Source organism: Poecilia formosa, unplaced genomic scaffold, assembly GCF_000485575.1.
Source record: "Poecilia formosa unplaced genomic scaffold, Poecilia_formosa-5.1.2 Scaffold525, whole genome shotgun sequence".
NCBI lineage: Eukaryota > Metazoa > Chordata > Actinopteri > Cyprinodontiformes > Poeciliidae > Poecilia > Poecilia formosa.
In genome coordinates, this window is record NW_006800464.1 from 261,934 (window position 1) to 278,332 (window position 16,399).

Genomic DNA, 16,399 nt, shown 5'->3' on the forward strand with positions numbered 1-16,399 from the left:
GTGTGTGTGTGTGTGTGTGTGTGTGTGTGTGTGTGTGTGTGTGTGTGTGTGTGTGTGTGTGTGTATGCAGAACGCCCTGCAGTTCATCAAGCAGTGCTGGAAGATGCAGGGACGTCCACTCTTCCTGGTTCTCATCCGCGAGGATAACATCAAGTAATACACACGCTCACATTCCAGATCTTTTCCGCTGTTTTACTTTGATGTGACCGTTTTCCCAAGGCGTTCTCTCTTCTGTCTCGTTTTGCGTCACTATCGCTATATTTATCGCCTGCAGTGAAGCTTTTAAAAAGCCAGTTCATTTTGTTTTGTTTTGTTTTTTTGTCTACCTTTTCTCCCTGTCTGCTGCCACCCCTTTTTCCATTTTGTGTGTGCCATTAATCTTAAGTAGAAGAATGGTGCTACTGTATTTGCCTGCTGATTGGGTGATAATGTTTCTCATTTGTATCACTACAGCCTGGCTGGTGGGCTGATTACAGAAGTATTGACTGTTACCCAAGGAGCCATATGTTAAATGCGCTACAAATGTTTAAACAGCCTCACTGCGGCGCTCAAAAATGAATCAATGGGCGCTCATAGCAGCAGCTCGATAGCCATTAGTTTGCCATTGATCAGGACGATGACCCGTACGGCAGGTGACAGAGGACGGAATAAATGATATTGAAGTTTAGTTATATTTCCAGATTGCATGGTTACTACACGTTTGCTTTGAATTCTAAGATTGATTGTGACTAGCAAAGAAATCAAGAATGAATCAAGTTTTAAAGATATTATCCAGTCGCATGTTTTTTTTTTTTTCCCTCTAACAGATATATGCTGGCAGTAAGAACCAAGCTTACTGTAATAAAATATGGATTTCCCCTTAATAAGTTTTTCTTAAACGTACCCTGAAAATTCCAGTTGGCTGTGTTTAGGTCAATAACGTCACCAGAGGCACAAACACTGAGTTGATCAGCTGGATTTATTGAATTTGATGGCAGTTTTCATGAGTTTTGAAGGGTAACCACTTGCATTTCCAAGGAGTTCACTCTTTGGTGTTTGTGTAGTTTGACTCCATTTTCACCATCTTCTAATTGGGAAAATTAACACAAAATCAACAATTCTCCACATTTATACGTGCTAATATTGCACATGTTTTGCAAACCCTCCCCCCCCCCAAAAAAAGGGTCAAAAACATCAGGTTTAAGTGATGCCAACTCCCACCTGCAGGTGGCAGTAATACTTACTTCTACCACATTGCTGCCTCAGCCTTAGGCAGCAGAATGAATGACTTCAATCTGCCTGGTTGTTATTTTTTCTTATCTTTTTTTCTTCTATCTGTAGATTTTGGAAGGAATTTAATAAGGAAAGATGCAAAACTCCTTGTAAATATTTCTAAATATGTTTCTCTTAACAAACAGGTCGATGTGCTTTATTGCTGACAAATCTTTAAGACAGCCATGTGTTCTCATATATGGCTCAAACGTTCTGCTGCTGCCGTACAGAGAAAAGAAGAAAAAATTATGACTAAATTTAAGAGCTTACAATTTATTTGATGTCACCACAAAATGTCTGAAGGTGGAAGCTTTTTTTATTTTGGGAAGGGTAAAGTGTGTACAGATCAATGTTCAACAAAGGAATAAAAATGAATAGAAAAATTGACCAAGTTTTTCTACACCTGATAAACTAAAGCGAGTTTGACTGATGTTCAAGGAAAGTCTGACTGGCAGCTTCACCTATCAAACATTTTATCTTACCCAGAGGGAGCCGCTTCAATCCAGTCTTGGACATGTTGGCCTCTTTCAAGAAAGGAGTCATCGGCGGGGTCAAAGTTCACGTTGACAGACTTCAGGTACGTGAATGGAGAAAAGCGTCGTGTTTGGAATGAAAAGTGGAAGGATGTGCTTTACTGAGTTAACAACAGCAGCACGCTTTAAATTCTTTATGAAAGAAAACACTAAAGTTTTCAATTAGAACTCTATTGGAGTTCAAATATTGAGAAAGGGATTCAGAGTTAAATATTGGACATGAGGGATGAAGAGCTTTTACAGCTCCAACGACAGTGAATTTAGCAGCCCTAAAGCATTTCCCCAAGGCCAGTTTAATGCGTTATGAAAAAGTGTTGCATCAGTGCACTGCGTCTGACCTGCTCCGGCACGACTGAAGCTGGAGAGTGAATGTAACGGATAGTATTGGTTTGTAAAGGTGCATTCCGTGGAAAGGTCACTGACGATGTATTTGGTCAAGATACATTTTCTGCTGAGCAGGAGGTCATTGTGTCCATTTCCTCCTCGGTTTCTATCTTTGTGTGTTCTCCGTGAAAATGTTTTCCTCAAAGGATCAGTAGGAAATCCCTTTTTGACTCTTAAGCATTCACGATCTTTACAGGTGAGAGAATTAACTGCACTGTTTCTTTGTTTTTAATTATTTCTTCATCCTGCTGGTTTTTTAAAGCAGAAACTTTTCCCCTGCTTTTTCTGTCTGCATGGTGTTTCTGTCCTTGACATTGTTATAAAGTCCCTTATTTGTTCAGCAGTATTAACTTTAATTTTTCCTTCACCTTTGTCTGACTCACTGTTTGAGCGATACCAGCCACACTAAGAAAAACAATAACAAGAACGAAGGAAAGAATCACAAGAACGAACTTGTACGAGAGTAAAGTCTAAATAATAATAACATGGTGTTACAAGATAGAAGGAAGGCTCTTTCAAAAAAAAACAAAATCCATGTATTTTTTTTAAGATTTCACACGTCATCTGGGAGGTCACAAAAAACCTCAGAATAACATCTGAGGAACTTCAGGCATCGCTTGCCTTAGTTGAGGCCAATGTTCATGATTCAGTAGTTTAAAAAAAAGAAAGAAAGGAAGCGAAAACATTTCTAAGAGTAAAAGCCTCTAAGAACCAAAAGACAATTCTATATGGATTTTAATATTTTCTTAAAGTTTTAAGAAAATATTCAGTGGACTTATGAGACAGTGAAAAGTGGAGCTTTTTGGAATGAGAATAAAACAACCTTTCAGAAACGGGACATAATGCCTGCAGTCAAACATGGTGGTAGTAGTGCGACGTTCTGGAACCTGCTTTGATATTACAGAAATTAGATGATATGTTGTTTGTGAAACCCTAAATTCTGCTCTTTGTCATAAAATTGTGACAGAATTTCTATTTGTGAGTCTAAAACACACTTGAGTTATATCATAGCTCAATAATAAAGCTTTTATCCAAGCTTAACCAAGTTTCTGCCCCATGTGACGATGACCAATTAGTGGCAGGTGTTTCTGTAGATGCACCAGTCACAAAGTACCAATCTAGTTAGTTTCTTAACCTTAATCATCATTTAAATGTTGATTCAGTTTGTCATCAAAATTAGTTTGATGACATGAAGCATTTAGACCAGAGTTGTTGTCTTTCCAAGCCTTTGTCTTGTTTCTAATATAAATTGCTCTAGAGTCATTTAAGTTTCCCACAGAGGTTACCATGGGGACATGCAACTGTAAGCATCCCAAAGTTAAACTCGCTGAGACAACTGCACTCCACAGAGCAGACTGCAAGGAAAATGAGGCCAAGGTAGAACTAGAACTACTTTCAACATTGGTAACTTTAACTAACGTCTTTGTCAAACTCCCGACAAGTTTTCCTACTCCAACTCCTCTCAGACTGTATTTGCGGTGCTCAACAGAGACTTCCACACAAGACCCTTCTTTTTTTTTTAACTTTAAAGTTTTTTTCCCCACCCTTTGCCTATTTGCCATTCAGTTCACAGCTAACTCACAGCTTTGAAACTCTTCATCATCTCATTGTTATGGAGAGCACAATCGCTCGTCTCCTGCGCCACTTCATTTTGTTTTTTAGTTGACTTCAGCTGGAATGGCTAATATCACTTTTGGACCTGAGGAGGAGGGGAAATTGGAAAATTGAATTGCGTCTTTTTTATTATTAGTCCTCTTTGGATATCTTCTAACTTTTATCGTTACATGCAGCAGCTGTGAATGTTTAAAAAATGAAATTTGTCACTTGGATTTGCACCTTGCAGCTGGATCTCTTCTTTTTTTTTACAGCATTTTTGAAGCATTTTATGTTTACTGAGTCACCCAACAAACCTTGTGTACCAGATTGCTTCCTCCACTCCTGCTGGCACATAAGCCATTATGGATCCTCTATGACTGTTTTGTCTCTTGGATGGTTGGGGCCATATCACCAGAATAATAACTTTATAGTTTTTTTAAATGTGCTATTTTCACAGACCCTGATATCAGGAGCATTTGTGGAGCAGCTGGACTTCCTTCGCGTCAATGAGGCAGAGTAAGAGCTTCCCTTCATGCTTCTTCACGCTTTCCTCGTTAAATGTGAATGCTTTCTCTGCTGTGATTGCAGTAAAAGTGAAAATTCAGGTTAAAGTGCTTTCTCTGTTTCGCCAACGGAAAACAAAAATTTATCGAAAGGAGAACAGTGTCATTATTTTATGTGTTCAGTAAAACTGACATTGTCACATACTTCTTAAAGTGGCTGTACTATGTGTTTTCCTGGCCCATAATGCATTTTATAGCAAAATTAGGTAACTATGTTAACATCAGTTGTCATAAAAGTGTTTTATATATGGCAAAAAAAATCTACTTCCTAATTTAACACATTGAAATTGGTCCTATGTCTCTTTAAAAACTCCTCCTCTTTCTGAAACTCCGCCTCCAGGAGGTCATCACAACAAGGCTCACACAAAGCTGAGTGGTTGCCATGGAGATTAAAAGATTTCTCAAACATGAATGAACGAATCAAGGCAACACTCCACATATGTTTTTGCTGAGGGAATAACATTATAACGTGATGTAAAACTAAAAATAAAAAAGTTGATTTTACACACTTCTCCTTTACAGCTTTTCCTGTTTACATCTTGTTTACGTCTGGCATTAAAACACAGGGTGATTAATTTAAGGTCATAGGTGCCAGTGTTTGGGCAAGATATTTAGGAGTTAAGCTAATGAGATGTGAAGGACATCAGGAATGTAGTTATATGGCTGCCTCAACATTCATAACTAATACACTATATGAGAGGTCATTTTAGTTATATATATAATGTGTTTTTAGATGATGATGATGATGATGATGATTATTATTATTATTATTATTATTATTATTATTATTATTATTATATGTGTGAAGAATAGACATGTTGGATTAAGCTGGATAAATGTGTCCAGTGTTCAGACTGAGGAACCATTGAGGGGTTCAGGAGTGACACCATAAGATTCCAATATTCAACTTTTTTACATTATTTGCATTATTGATATACTTGTACATAAGCACATTTTAGTTCAGAATTATCCATTCTCTATAGCAGATTTAGATTAAAAATTTCACTCACCTATTGAAATGTGACAGTCGTCGCTCAATAGATAATAAACCAAAGCCAGGGGAGGGGGAAAATAATTGAGCTCTATTTATTTAATTTAAAAAAATAGCATTTTTGCCTAATAATCAGTGGAAAAATATTTCATTGACATTACAGCAATCAAACGTATCTTATTATTGCTAATCAGCTTTTCGCATGTTTCCTCTGATATTTTGACTGCTTGTTTTTGGTGATGATCTCCAGATCTTTACCAGTTCTATCTGGTAAACACCTTCACTAGATGTGCATCTTGAAGTTAAATCATCTGAACATAATTCCAACATTAATTATGATTTGCAATTCTAGTTTGAGACTATGACATGAGTTTTGTGTCACTTGTCACATGGTGGCTGATGCCCTTACAGAAGCTTAGTCCCGTCTTATTTTTGTGCTTGAAGGTAGCAGCTATAATTTGGTTCATTTTAAGAAAACAGAGACATGTGCAGTCCGTTTCTGTGTGCTAAAGGATCCCAGAGTTTAAGAGCTTTGAGGAGCTGGAGCTGCCGAAGCACTCGAAGGTGAAGAGGCAGACGAGCACACCCAACGCCTCGGACCTGGAGCAGCAGCCGGAGATCAGCGTGGAGGAGTGGCAGAACAAGCCCACCTATGAGATCCTGCAGAAGTTTCATGTAAGCTGATTGTTTCAACAGAACAATGATCCGGATTATCACTGTGTTCTTGTTAAACAGAGAAATTATTTTAAAGAATTGCATGTAAAACTTTCGATCAAGTCGCAGCATTTCAACTAAAATATGATCAGGTTGTTTTTTTAGCTATTGCACCTTAGTATCAAAATCAATACTCCAATTACTATAAACCATGAACAATGGACCCACCGGTGGGTCCAGCTGCCACGTGACCTCGGCTCGCTCTGTAAACAAAGGCTCCACGTACCTTTAAATTTTTTTTTATTTTTTATTATCCGCTAAAAGAGGCTTTGATCTTTCAAAAACTATTCCGCATAAAGGTTTTGCCCAAAATGTTAAGTTTTAATTTATTTATACCCCCTGAGGGTGTAAGAGGTTAAGTCGGTTAATGATACCAACATATCCTTTTTTCTCTTGTTTTCTGAAAAATATTGAGTTTGCTCTCATCTTTTTTTTATTCTGCTTGCCTGCATATTTATGTAGGACTGCAACTGCTTGGCCAGTCAGGCTCAGCTCGCCTGTATCCTCCTCAGAAGAGAAGGACCAGACTTCCTGGCAAAAGATGGTATGGGCACTCTGCAAATTAGTTCATAAATAAGGATTCTAGTAGAACACCCAGGGTGTTTAGGAGAAATTATACAATGATCTTAGAAGACGATCAGTTAGCAGTTTTATACTGTTGATACATGCAGTGATTCCCAATTCTGGTCCTTTGATGGACAAGAGTTGCAACTTTTGGATGTGTTTCCGCTCCAACACATCCACTGGTCACACCAGAGATTTACATTCACTGTAAATAAACTGCAGCCTATAAACCATTGGGCCAAAATCCCAGCAAACTATGGCAAGAAGCTCATGAATAGAAATGTTAAATGTTTGAACCAAGGCATATTATTTAAAAGATAATTCTACCAAATACTAAAGAAATCCATCTAGTAATCTAAATTTGTTTAAATTAAGCAAAAGTTAGAACTAAAATGAATTTTTTTTTATGGAGGTGTGTTGGAGCAGGAAAGCATTTACAGTAAATCCCTCAACATATCGTCTCTGAAGGGCCGGAGCTGGGATACAATTATTTTTTATGTTTAAACTATGTTAATCTTACATGCTTTCCATATTCATTTAAGGGCAAAATTTAGAAAAACTTCTAAAACCAGCCATATTGTGATTCCAGAGAACCTCATGGATGAACTGGAGAGAATCTACAGACGAGCCGGCAGCAGAAAACTTTGGTCTGGTATTCCCATTTCAACACACAAGCAGTGTTTGTTCAAAACATAATCACAGAACATGTAGTGTCATTTAGTGGCCTTATGACTTCATGAGACAGACTTCTTCTGAAAGTAGCTTAAAATGCTTTTTGTTATTTCTTGTATCTGTAGAAATTAATTTAATCACATTGTCCTGACTTCTACAAACTAATAAAACAAACTGTTACGTGATCTGGATAAACTGCAGGCTGGCAGTGCGGCATGCTGCTGCTATTACCAAGAAGTATGCCAGTTCTATAGCCCCTCACATCACCACAATACTGGTTCATGGGAAACAGGTAAAGTTCAGCGGGCGACACATTAAATGTTCCCGCATGTTTTAGTTGCCTAGCTAGCTGGCTAGCTGGAGAGCTGTGTGAGCTGTGTGTTGACCTGTAAGGTTTCACCATTCTTTGTAATCGCAAAAAATAAACCCTTAAAATTAAGATGTTCCTATTTAATTTTACAAATAATAATAATAATACATTTGTTTATTTTATAATCAAAACAGTTGTACATTTTTGTATGATCTAAAAACTTCAAATTAGAAAAACTGTGATTAATGTGAATAAAGACAACAGAAATAAAAACAAAATAGAAATAGGTGGACATAAGACAGCAGGTAGTTACATGTGACCAGTCTCTTTTTAAACATAATTTTTAATGTGAAATTCTTCAGTTTAAGTCGCCAACATTCACTTTGCTCTAATTTACCTAAAAATGGGGTTTTCAGGTTTTTGGCTATATTGTCAATTTGTTACACTGCTGTATCTCTAGTGCATTAACTGATGTAGGAACAATGAAACCTTGGCTCACACAGTCAGGATTTTGGCGAGCCAGCTAGGATGCTTGCAGGAACCTTGAGTTGGATGTAAGCCGGAGTTGAGCTTGTGGTCAGTGTTGGCTTTCTCTTTACATTAAAACCACAGAGGCTGAACCCCTTCCTCCAAGTCCATTCCCAATGGCTCAAAGGCTGGCCGTGCACTGCAAATTAAATAGATTTTGACTCTTACCCTAGGTCCATCTATCTAAATACCTCGGGATGGCCAGAAGAGTAAACAAGTTCATGAAGTGGAAAAAAAGTCAACAACTTTCTTATCCACAAAAGCAAAGATTGTCTACTTTTTAGATTGTCCATCATAGAAATGGATTTTGTATTTTGTGCTTATTTTGGGTGTGGAATCATTTGAAACAACGTCAAATTTCTATTTGAATTGTGGTTTGCTGCTGGCCTCATCCACAAATACTGACCAAATGTTGCAGGTGGTTTTCATATGTCATAACTGAGTATTTGTTCCTCTCATCAGTGGCCAGTGCTTTCTGTGCTCATCGTTTGCTTTTGTTATGCTTCCTGACATGACAACTTTTATTGTATGCTGTTTTATTCATCAACATTTTTAGCTAAGAGAAATGCACTTATGGCATTTAAAGATGGAATAGTCTTTTTGTTTGTTTTGTTTTGCTTGGTAGGAAAACTACTCCCATACTCAACTGTGTATATGCTCTCATTTTTCTAACATGGGCCAGCAAGTGAGGCTTGAAATAGGTTTTCTAAGGATCAGTGCATTGACAGCATACCATGCCTTTTAAACTTTAACGTTTTGTTGATTTCCCAGCTGTACCTTTGTTTTCCCCACAAATGTAATCATGAAATACAGCAACGTCTCAGGTAGAAAAATTGATTAGGACTTTTACTCAGCATATAATAAGAGCAGGTTGTGTTCCAGCTTATTCATGACCTCATTCACAACATCGTCCCGTGCTTCCACCCCTGCTGTAAGAAATGTAAATCCTTTTTGTGTGTCATTAATCATCCCTGGCTTTGTATTTAGATAACTGCCATCTCAGTGTGCCATTTTTTCCTAATAGGATTCCTGCAGACAAGAGGAAGCATCTAGCGGACCGCGTTGAAACTCATGAATGATAAATTGAAACTCGCGTGAACATTAAAATATTTACTGGAAAGCAAACTTGATATTGGAACTTCTAGAATTGAAATGATTCGTTGTGATTGGGATGAACACTTTTCAGTACATTGCTATTGTAGATGTTTCCTGTAACCCTTGGTGTTATTGGACAATTTACAAAGGATACAAAGGAAGAAGCTACAGTGCTTTGTGAAGGTCCACTTTTGTACATTTTGTCATGGATACAAACTTAAATATTTTTATTTGGTTTTTACTGTGATAAACCAACACCAACCTTTCGATAACTCTGGATCAGCAAGAAGATGCTATAACAGGCTTAAATCAAAGGCAATCTGACTTTCGTTCAGTTTTTCCTGAAGATGTCTCAACACCCCTTCAGGAGTCTTTAGCCCTTTCTCCACAGGAAGTGCTTCAGCCAGCTCTCTCTGTCAGTGCCAGACAGATTGTTGCGACTTAAGCATCAACTGGCACCGATTAAATGTATTGCAAGCGACTTCAGAGAAACTGGCCACCTAGGGGTACACTCATAAAAGGACATCATAAGCGCATTGACCAAAGCTTGTCCGTGCTCACAGCCTGTACAAGTTCCCGCTGATGAAACACCCTGCCAATGTAGAAAAACCCAACTTGGTTAGATCCGAACTAGACAGTAACTGGCTAGAGTGAGACTTGACGATGGAGAAGGGGCTTTTGCCAGTTCTGTTGAGCAATGTGTCTGCTTTACATTCCTTATTTAACTGCGAAAAGTCCTTTACTTTTGATGAAACTTCTGCCACTTTATGTTGGCTTATCATGTAAAATCCCAATGAAATGCAGTCAAATTTGCAGTTGTAACATGACAAAATGTTAAAAGTGGTTTAAATACTTCTACAAGGCGCTGTGCATATTAAAGTCCAAGCTGTAAATTTGTTACTTGTCCTAAATATCTCAAGAATGTTCTTGTGTCTTTTCGCCCATTAGGTCTGTTGTTCGTCTTGCTGCCAGTCTCTTAACTAAGCTAGTGGACAGCCTTGCCCCCAGTATTACTAGTATTTTAGTGCAAGGCAAGCAGGTAAGTGGACACAGAGACAGAGGGGCCTGAGTAAAATCTACCCCTTCACTAAGCGCAGTATGTTGGGGAAAACTGTTGGCGGCATGTTTGGCCAGTCATTTTAATCTTCACTGATTAGCAGAAAAAGGGCAATCTCGATGTTTTACATCGCTGAAGGCTCCTCATGCTGTATCCTATGGGAACTATTTGGGCCAGCTGCTTGCGCATGTCCCTCATCAAAGCTTACATGGACTGTGTTTGGACCCAAGCTGTAGTTGCAGTTGCAGCAAGTCAACAAGCATAACCCATCCCCCGCCCCCCATCACCCATCCCAATCCCCCTTTGGCAACACAATAATTTGCAACTTGTGTGGATACACGATTGACACACTGACTCGTGAATTGTGTGGATTCACCACATCATGCCGGATGCCTTTCAATGCATCATTCTCTCTCAAGTGGTATTCAGAGATTAGCCTCCTCTCGAGAGTTCCAGTTATCTTGCTGCATTTTTACCCTTCTGAACACTTTTAGGTATTTCATTATGCTGAAGTAGCTCAAGGTGTGAATCTGCATATAGATTGCCAATGAGGCAAGAGGGAAGGCTCCTCTCAACATGATTGGAAAAGCCGATTTAAAATTGGAGACGGATGCTGCTCCTCTCCTTACAATAAAGTCTTAAGTAGAGGCAGAACGCAGCGCTGTCCCATTTGAGTGAGTTTTCATTCTGATTATATTTCACATTGTTACTGAAATCTGACAGCGCATCCTGCACGGAATCCAAAACTTCATTTCAGCTGCAGGCTTTCGCGCTATCGCTCGGATCCGTTTAGACACTCGGATGAACGATGCGTCTACCTTTCGGAGTTTCATCAGATGGAGGCAAAAACATAAAAGCGTGTCCTCTCATCAGTGAAATTTGCCATGGTGTAATTTTCCTCTGATGCTCCTCCTGAGCAAAACTACAAAGGTGTCAGATACTCTCTCACTTTGACTCTGAGAGAGGAGGCCAATTTCAAATTGAAGGAACAGAAGACATATTGAAATTGTCTCCTGATAAAGTGGTCTGCATAATAGCACATTATTTCTTTTTTCTTCTTTCTTGCTGAAAACTTTGGTAGATTTTCAGCACTTTTTTTTTTGTTTGCACATGATCACCAGGTGACCCTGGGTCTGTTTGGGCATGAGGAGGAGGTGATCTCCAACCCGCTGTCTCCAGGAGTGATCCAGGGCATCATCTACAGCAAGTGCTCTCCCCTGGGCGGGGAGAGGGAAGCTGTCCTCCAGCAGGAGCTGGTCATCCACATCGGCTGGATAATCTCCAACAACCCCGAGCTGTTCAGTGGCATGCTCAAAATCAGAGTCGGGTAGGACGATACCGGGCTGAATTTGAACCTGGAGCAGCTTTTATGTGTTTTACCAATTGGGATTTTCTTATGCAGCATGTTTGCCTGGATGTAATTTTCCCCTCCCTGGTGTTAGCCAGAGAAAAACTCAAGAAACCAATAGCTGTCAAATCCCTCTGAGATTCAGTAATGTGGCTTGTTTTCTGCGTTTCTCTCACGCTCCAAATTACCCACGCTGCAATTTTCTGCGATTGGATGGAGGCGTCATGTTATCAGGAAAATTGAAAATGTTGAAAGTGCCTACGGGCTTGCGTATTGTGTGGGATTTTGTTAACTGCTCACCAACAGTGGCGCACTTTGTCTCACAGAAATCATGTTTAGCTTTGTGCCCTAACAGCAACAAATCAAAGAGAAAATCCATCTTAGAAGCATTTCGGAACACAAAATGGTGATTTTTTTTTTACCAAAGGTGGATCTAAATTTTAGACTTCTAAAATCGCCTTCAGAATGTTTTGTAAATCCAGCTGCCTGAATCTGTAATTTCTGTAATTTGGTGTTTGAAAATGACTATTTCCAGCTTTTATCTGCCACACTGGTTAATAATATAAACAAACTTTTAACTCATTAGAAGAAACAGATGCAAAAACTTATGATGGTGGAAATTATTTGGAATAGGGACATAAAAACCATCATCTAAAGGCTTACGGTGATTTCATGTCTGCCTCCATTGATCTGACGAATGCTGTCAGACAATAATAAAAAACCCCAACAGGTTCGGTGTGTTTTGATCTAAAGGAGCATCAGCTTTAATGATCCACAGCAGAGTGCTACAAGTTATTTAAAAAAATAAACAGTGAAATCAGAGCAAACCAACTTTGATATCTAGTTGTTTCATAGCAGTTATGGTTTAGAAGCTAAGAGTACTCTTGTGTTGAAATGTGTGAACTAGCTGGAGCAATTCTGACTCCCAAATATGTGCAAGAAAATAGGAAAGTTTCAGTCACAGAAAAACAGCTGTAGTTCTTCCCATAAAGAGTAACCAACGGTCCTTTCTGCTCTGATTTCGTCCTTCTTCTTCCAGTGGAAATAAAACAGACAAAAATAGGCCCCGAAAACTATTCTGATTCCTGGAAATGCAGTTTTCTTTGTAAGAATAAACTGTGTATAAAGATCCTAACTCTCTAAGCAGTTGTTGAATAGAGACCATTTATAACAGCATCTGCAGTATTATTTAAATTGGTTATATAAAAAGAAGGGCAAACAGGAATCTCAGCACATCAAGGCCCCAGCTGGGTACTGGTGTTAGATGTTTGTGACCTTTAAATCTTTAGGCAGGACTTCACAAAAAAACAGCGTTTCAATCATTAACAGCCTCAACAGTACATTGGAAATAAATCTTACAGCTGACCGCTACATCCTTGAATCTGCCCTGATTGGAGAAATGAAAGATAAAAGGTACACAATCATACAAGAGGTGTAAAAACCAGTAATAAAAGATTATAATAAAGGAAGTAAAACAAAGACCAAGAACAACAAGTCAACACTTCACCTGAGGTCAAAGGTCAGAGAGCAGAAGTGGCATCACTTCTGAACTTCTGTTCTGCCTTTAAAGCAAGTGTAAGGATCCAGAAAATATGGATCCCCAAAGAAACTGATCTTCTTTTCTAAAGTTTCACCGGGTGGCCTCAGGCAGAATGAAAAAGTAAGAGATCCAGGTACTTATGGTTCGCATTGAGTGACATCAATGAGGGTTAAGAAGTTAAGCTTTGGTTTTTATCATGTCCTCTTTGCAATGTGACTGTAGAAGGTTTCATTTGTAATCTCTAACGTAATCCGTCTGTTGTGTGGACACCAAGCTGGATCGTTCAGGCCATGAAACATGAGCTGAAGATCCGAGCTGGAGACCTGGCACCTCAGGACATCTACCAGCTCTCTCCCAGCGACATCAAGCAGCTGCTGCTGGACGTCCTGCAGCCGCAGCACACTGCCAGGTACATAAACGATGCATTATCCAACTAAATATATGCTTTCACTTTCCATTTAACTCACAGATTTAAACATACCGGAGCATCTTTGGTCACTCCGGTATGTTTAAACATCTTCTTTGATGTTTAATTATTTTGTCTTCTTCCCTTGGTTTATATCAGATCATCTAATTAAAGCAGGAGCCAATTTCCCTTAGGGAATTAATAAGGCTTTATCTTATCTAATTAACTAGCATTGACTAAAAAACAATCTTTTTTAAAGGACAACAGCTGCCCTTATTTTGAGGATGTGATCTCATCAGGCTCTGGTGTTTTTACCCCAGGTCTTGGCTGAACAGGCGTCAGATCGACGGCAGTCTGAACAGAACCCCTCTGGGGTTTTATGACCGTGTGTGGCAGATCCTGGAGAGGACGCCTAACGGTATCGTGGTGGGTGGAACTCATCTCCCACAGGTACGCAGTCCTTTTACAGTGGAGGTAGCCATTAGTAGATGAGTATGCTGTGGTCAAAAAGAGATGAACATGGTCAGCAACAATGCTAAATTGGTCTTGGGGCCCAAGGCATTTCAATTACTCTACGCCGCCCTGAATCAATAGCCGTGTTTCCAGAAGCGTTTTTTTTTATCTGCATTTTGAAGTATCGCTTTAGGAAAGGTTGATGGAAATGGCTAAATTCTAAATAACTTCCTCAATCTTGCAAAAAAAAAAAATTAGAAAACTCTCCATCTCCCCTTTAAGCTACTTAAAGGGGAGATGGAAACATATTTGCCGTAGTGAACATTTACCTCGTGACTGATCCTGTTTCTCCTTTGTCTATGTCTCCAGACAGCATGTAACATCACCAATACTGGTTGAATTTACTGACAGAAAAGTTACAACTTGCACAATAGCAACAGATTCCTGAAAGCCTCTCCCCATATATCTGGTATATACGGTCCATGCTAGTTGGCAATCTCTGCTTCCTGTTTCTTACAGCCATGCGTAATGTCAACACCTGACGAAATCTTGCTGGTTGATTCACTCTAAACCAGTAGATGGAAACACGCCTAATTTGCTTCATTTACATTTTTGCAACATTTTAAAAGTTTGTTCAAAATTTAATCACAATCGGTTGTAAAAATGCCGATGCAAAGCAGGACGGATCTCTGTTTTTATTTGGTTCGAACCAAATCGAAACTTGGACCAGGCAACGTTTTTCCACTTTGTTTTTGTTCAACGTTGTTACAAGCTGCTATAGCATCATACACAATGTTTTAGTCCCTGTTCCAAATGTAAAATGCATCCTACCCTGCTAGATACAACAGTACATGTCTAAGGTCTTCTCTGTCATTACGCAGCAACCAACACTGTCAGACATGACGATGTACGAGATGAACTTCTCCCTGCTGGTGGAGGACACACTCAAGAACATTGACCTGCCTGAGTACAGACAAATCATTGTAGAGGTGAAGAACCCCATTAACTAACACCAACAAACATGCAGCAAGTAGAGCTGAAGCAAAATTAGCTAAAAAACATAATAAAATAAAATCTTTGTATTTTCAGTTCTTTTAATTGTCTTTTGCCTTCCTGTCCACCATTAGCTGCTGATGGTTGTGGCCGTAGTGCTGGAGAGAAACCCCGAGCTGGAGTTTGGTGACAAGGTGGATCTGGATAGTCTGGTGAAGGAGGCATTTAACGACTTCCAGAGAGACCGGAGTCGGTTTGACGGGATGGAGAAACAGGTACGGAAGCCTCTGAGGAACCTCTCTGGTTACACTTGTAGCATGCCAAACTACAACTGCTGAAGCAAGTCCCTAACTGTGACTGTTGGCCCCAGGATGACATGGAGGTATTCTACAACACACCGCCTCTAGGAAAGAGAGGAACCTCCAGCTACCTGACCAAGGCAGTGATGATTCAGCTGCTGCAAGGGGACATGAAGCCCTGCAAGGACGACCCGTGTGCTGTTAGCTAGATTTACAGCATGTAAAGTCATCATCGCTAATTTGCTTCACCTGGATTTCAATGCTTACTTAGATTCCGTTGCATGCATTCGAATCCTTTGAAATGTTGAGGTATTTTTTCATAGAAGTCTAAAAGGTGTGTGTTGGTCACATGGTTCTTCAGAAATCACTCATGTTGCTCACAAACAAAGCTCAGGTGGGACTGGTCTCTGTATCTCAACAGCAGATATAATTCTCTGTAATCTAGCAGATTATCATTAAAATTGTGAGCCTACCTATGTGTTCAGTACTAAGGGAGACTAAATATGTTTGACTGATTACTTAAATTAGAAAGCAGTTAACTTTGCTATTGTTTTCTGCCAGTTTCACAGGAAATAAACTGGTAGACTGACAGAGAACCACCACACCTGACCTTTTTTTAACCTATACAGTTTTGTGTGTTTTTCTCCTCAGCACGTACATGTTTTAGTGTTTAGCATAGCATGTTGAGTCCTTCTCCAAGGTACATCCTGTCATAGATTTCAGGGAAGGGTTTCTGAATGTAGTTAACTATAAAGCAGCTTTCAGAAGGGCTCTGCATGATGATGCCTACTGCTCATGTGAAGTTTTTTGGGCTGAGATCCTTCAGACTTCTCTGTATCTGTGAAAAAAATGTGCTTGCACCCGTTAGCAGGACTGATTAAAGCTCCAAACACACTTCTTTGGACGCCATCACAGTCGTCATTGTTCATCAGAGCTTTATTGTGTTTGTTAGTGAACCAGATGTGTAAAAGACATATTTTTATCTGAAATAAAATGATAGAGACTATAAAAATTTTCTTCTGTTTGTCTTTCCATCAGTGTGCGTGTGCGTGTGTGTGTGTGTGTGTGCGTGTGTGTGTGTGTGTGTGTGTGTGTGTGTGTG

The 16,399-nt window shown here is 39.3% G+C and overlaps 1 protein-coding gene across 3 annotated transcripts in view; it reads left to right on the forward strand.

The window, feature by feature from the left end:
• Positions 1-16,312, forward strand: part of phkb (phosphorylase kinase, beta) — a 113,168-nt gene extending 96,856 nt beyond the window's left edge. For 2 of the 3 annotated variants that reach the window (XM_007540221.2, XM_007540223.2), the window contains 13 exons: positions 71-153; positions 1,738-1,828; positions 4,222-4,280; positions 5,831-5,993; positions 6,495-6,576; positions 7,186-7,243; positions 10,150-10,240; positions 11,380-11,585; positions 13,421-13,555; positions 13,873-14,002; positions 14,887-14,994; positions 15,133-15,273; positions 15,369-16,312. In XM_007540221.2, coding sequence (XP_007540283.1) covers positions 71-153; positions 1,738-1,828; positions 4,222-4,280; positions 5,831-5,993; positions 6,495-6,576; positions 7,186-7,243; positions 10,150-10,240; positions 11,380-11,585; positions 13,421-13,555; positions 13,873-14,002; positions 14,887-14,994; positions 15,133-15,273; positions 15,369-15,506 — 1,485 coding nt within the window. In that variant the 3' untranslated portion in view covers positions 15,507-16,312. Of the gene's footprint in view, positions 1-70; positions 154-1,737; positions 1,829-4,221; positions 4,281-5,830; positions 5,994-6,494; positions 6,577-7,185; positions 7,244-7,469; positions 7,561-10,149; positions 10,241-11,379; positions 11,586-13,420; positions 13,556-13,872; positions 14,003-14,886; positions 14,995-15,132; positions 15,274-15,368 lie in introns of all 3 variants that reach the window. The other variant, XM_007540222.2, reaches the window with a different exon arrangement.
• The last annotated feature ends 87 nt before the right edge of the window (positions 16,313-16,399 follow it).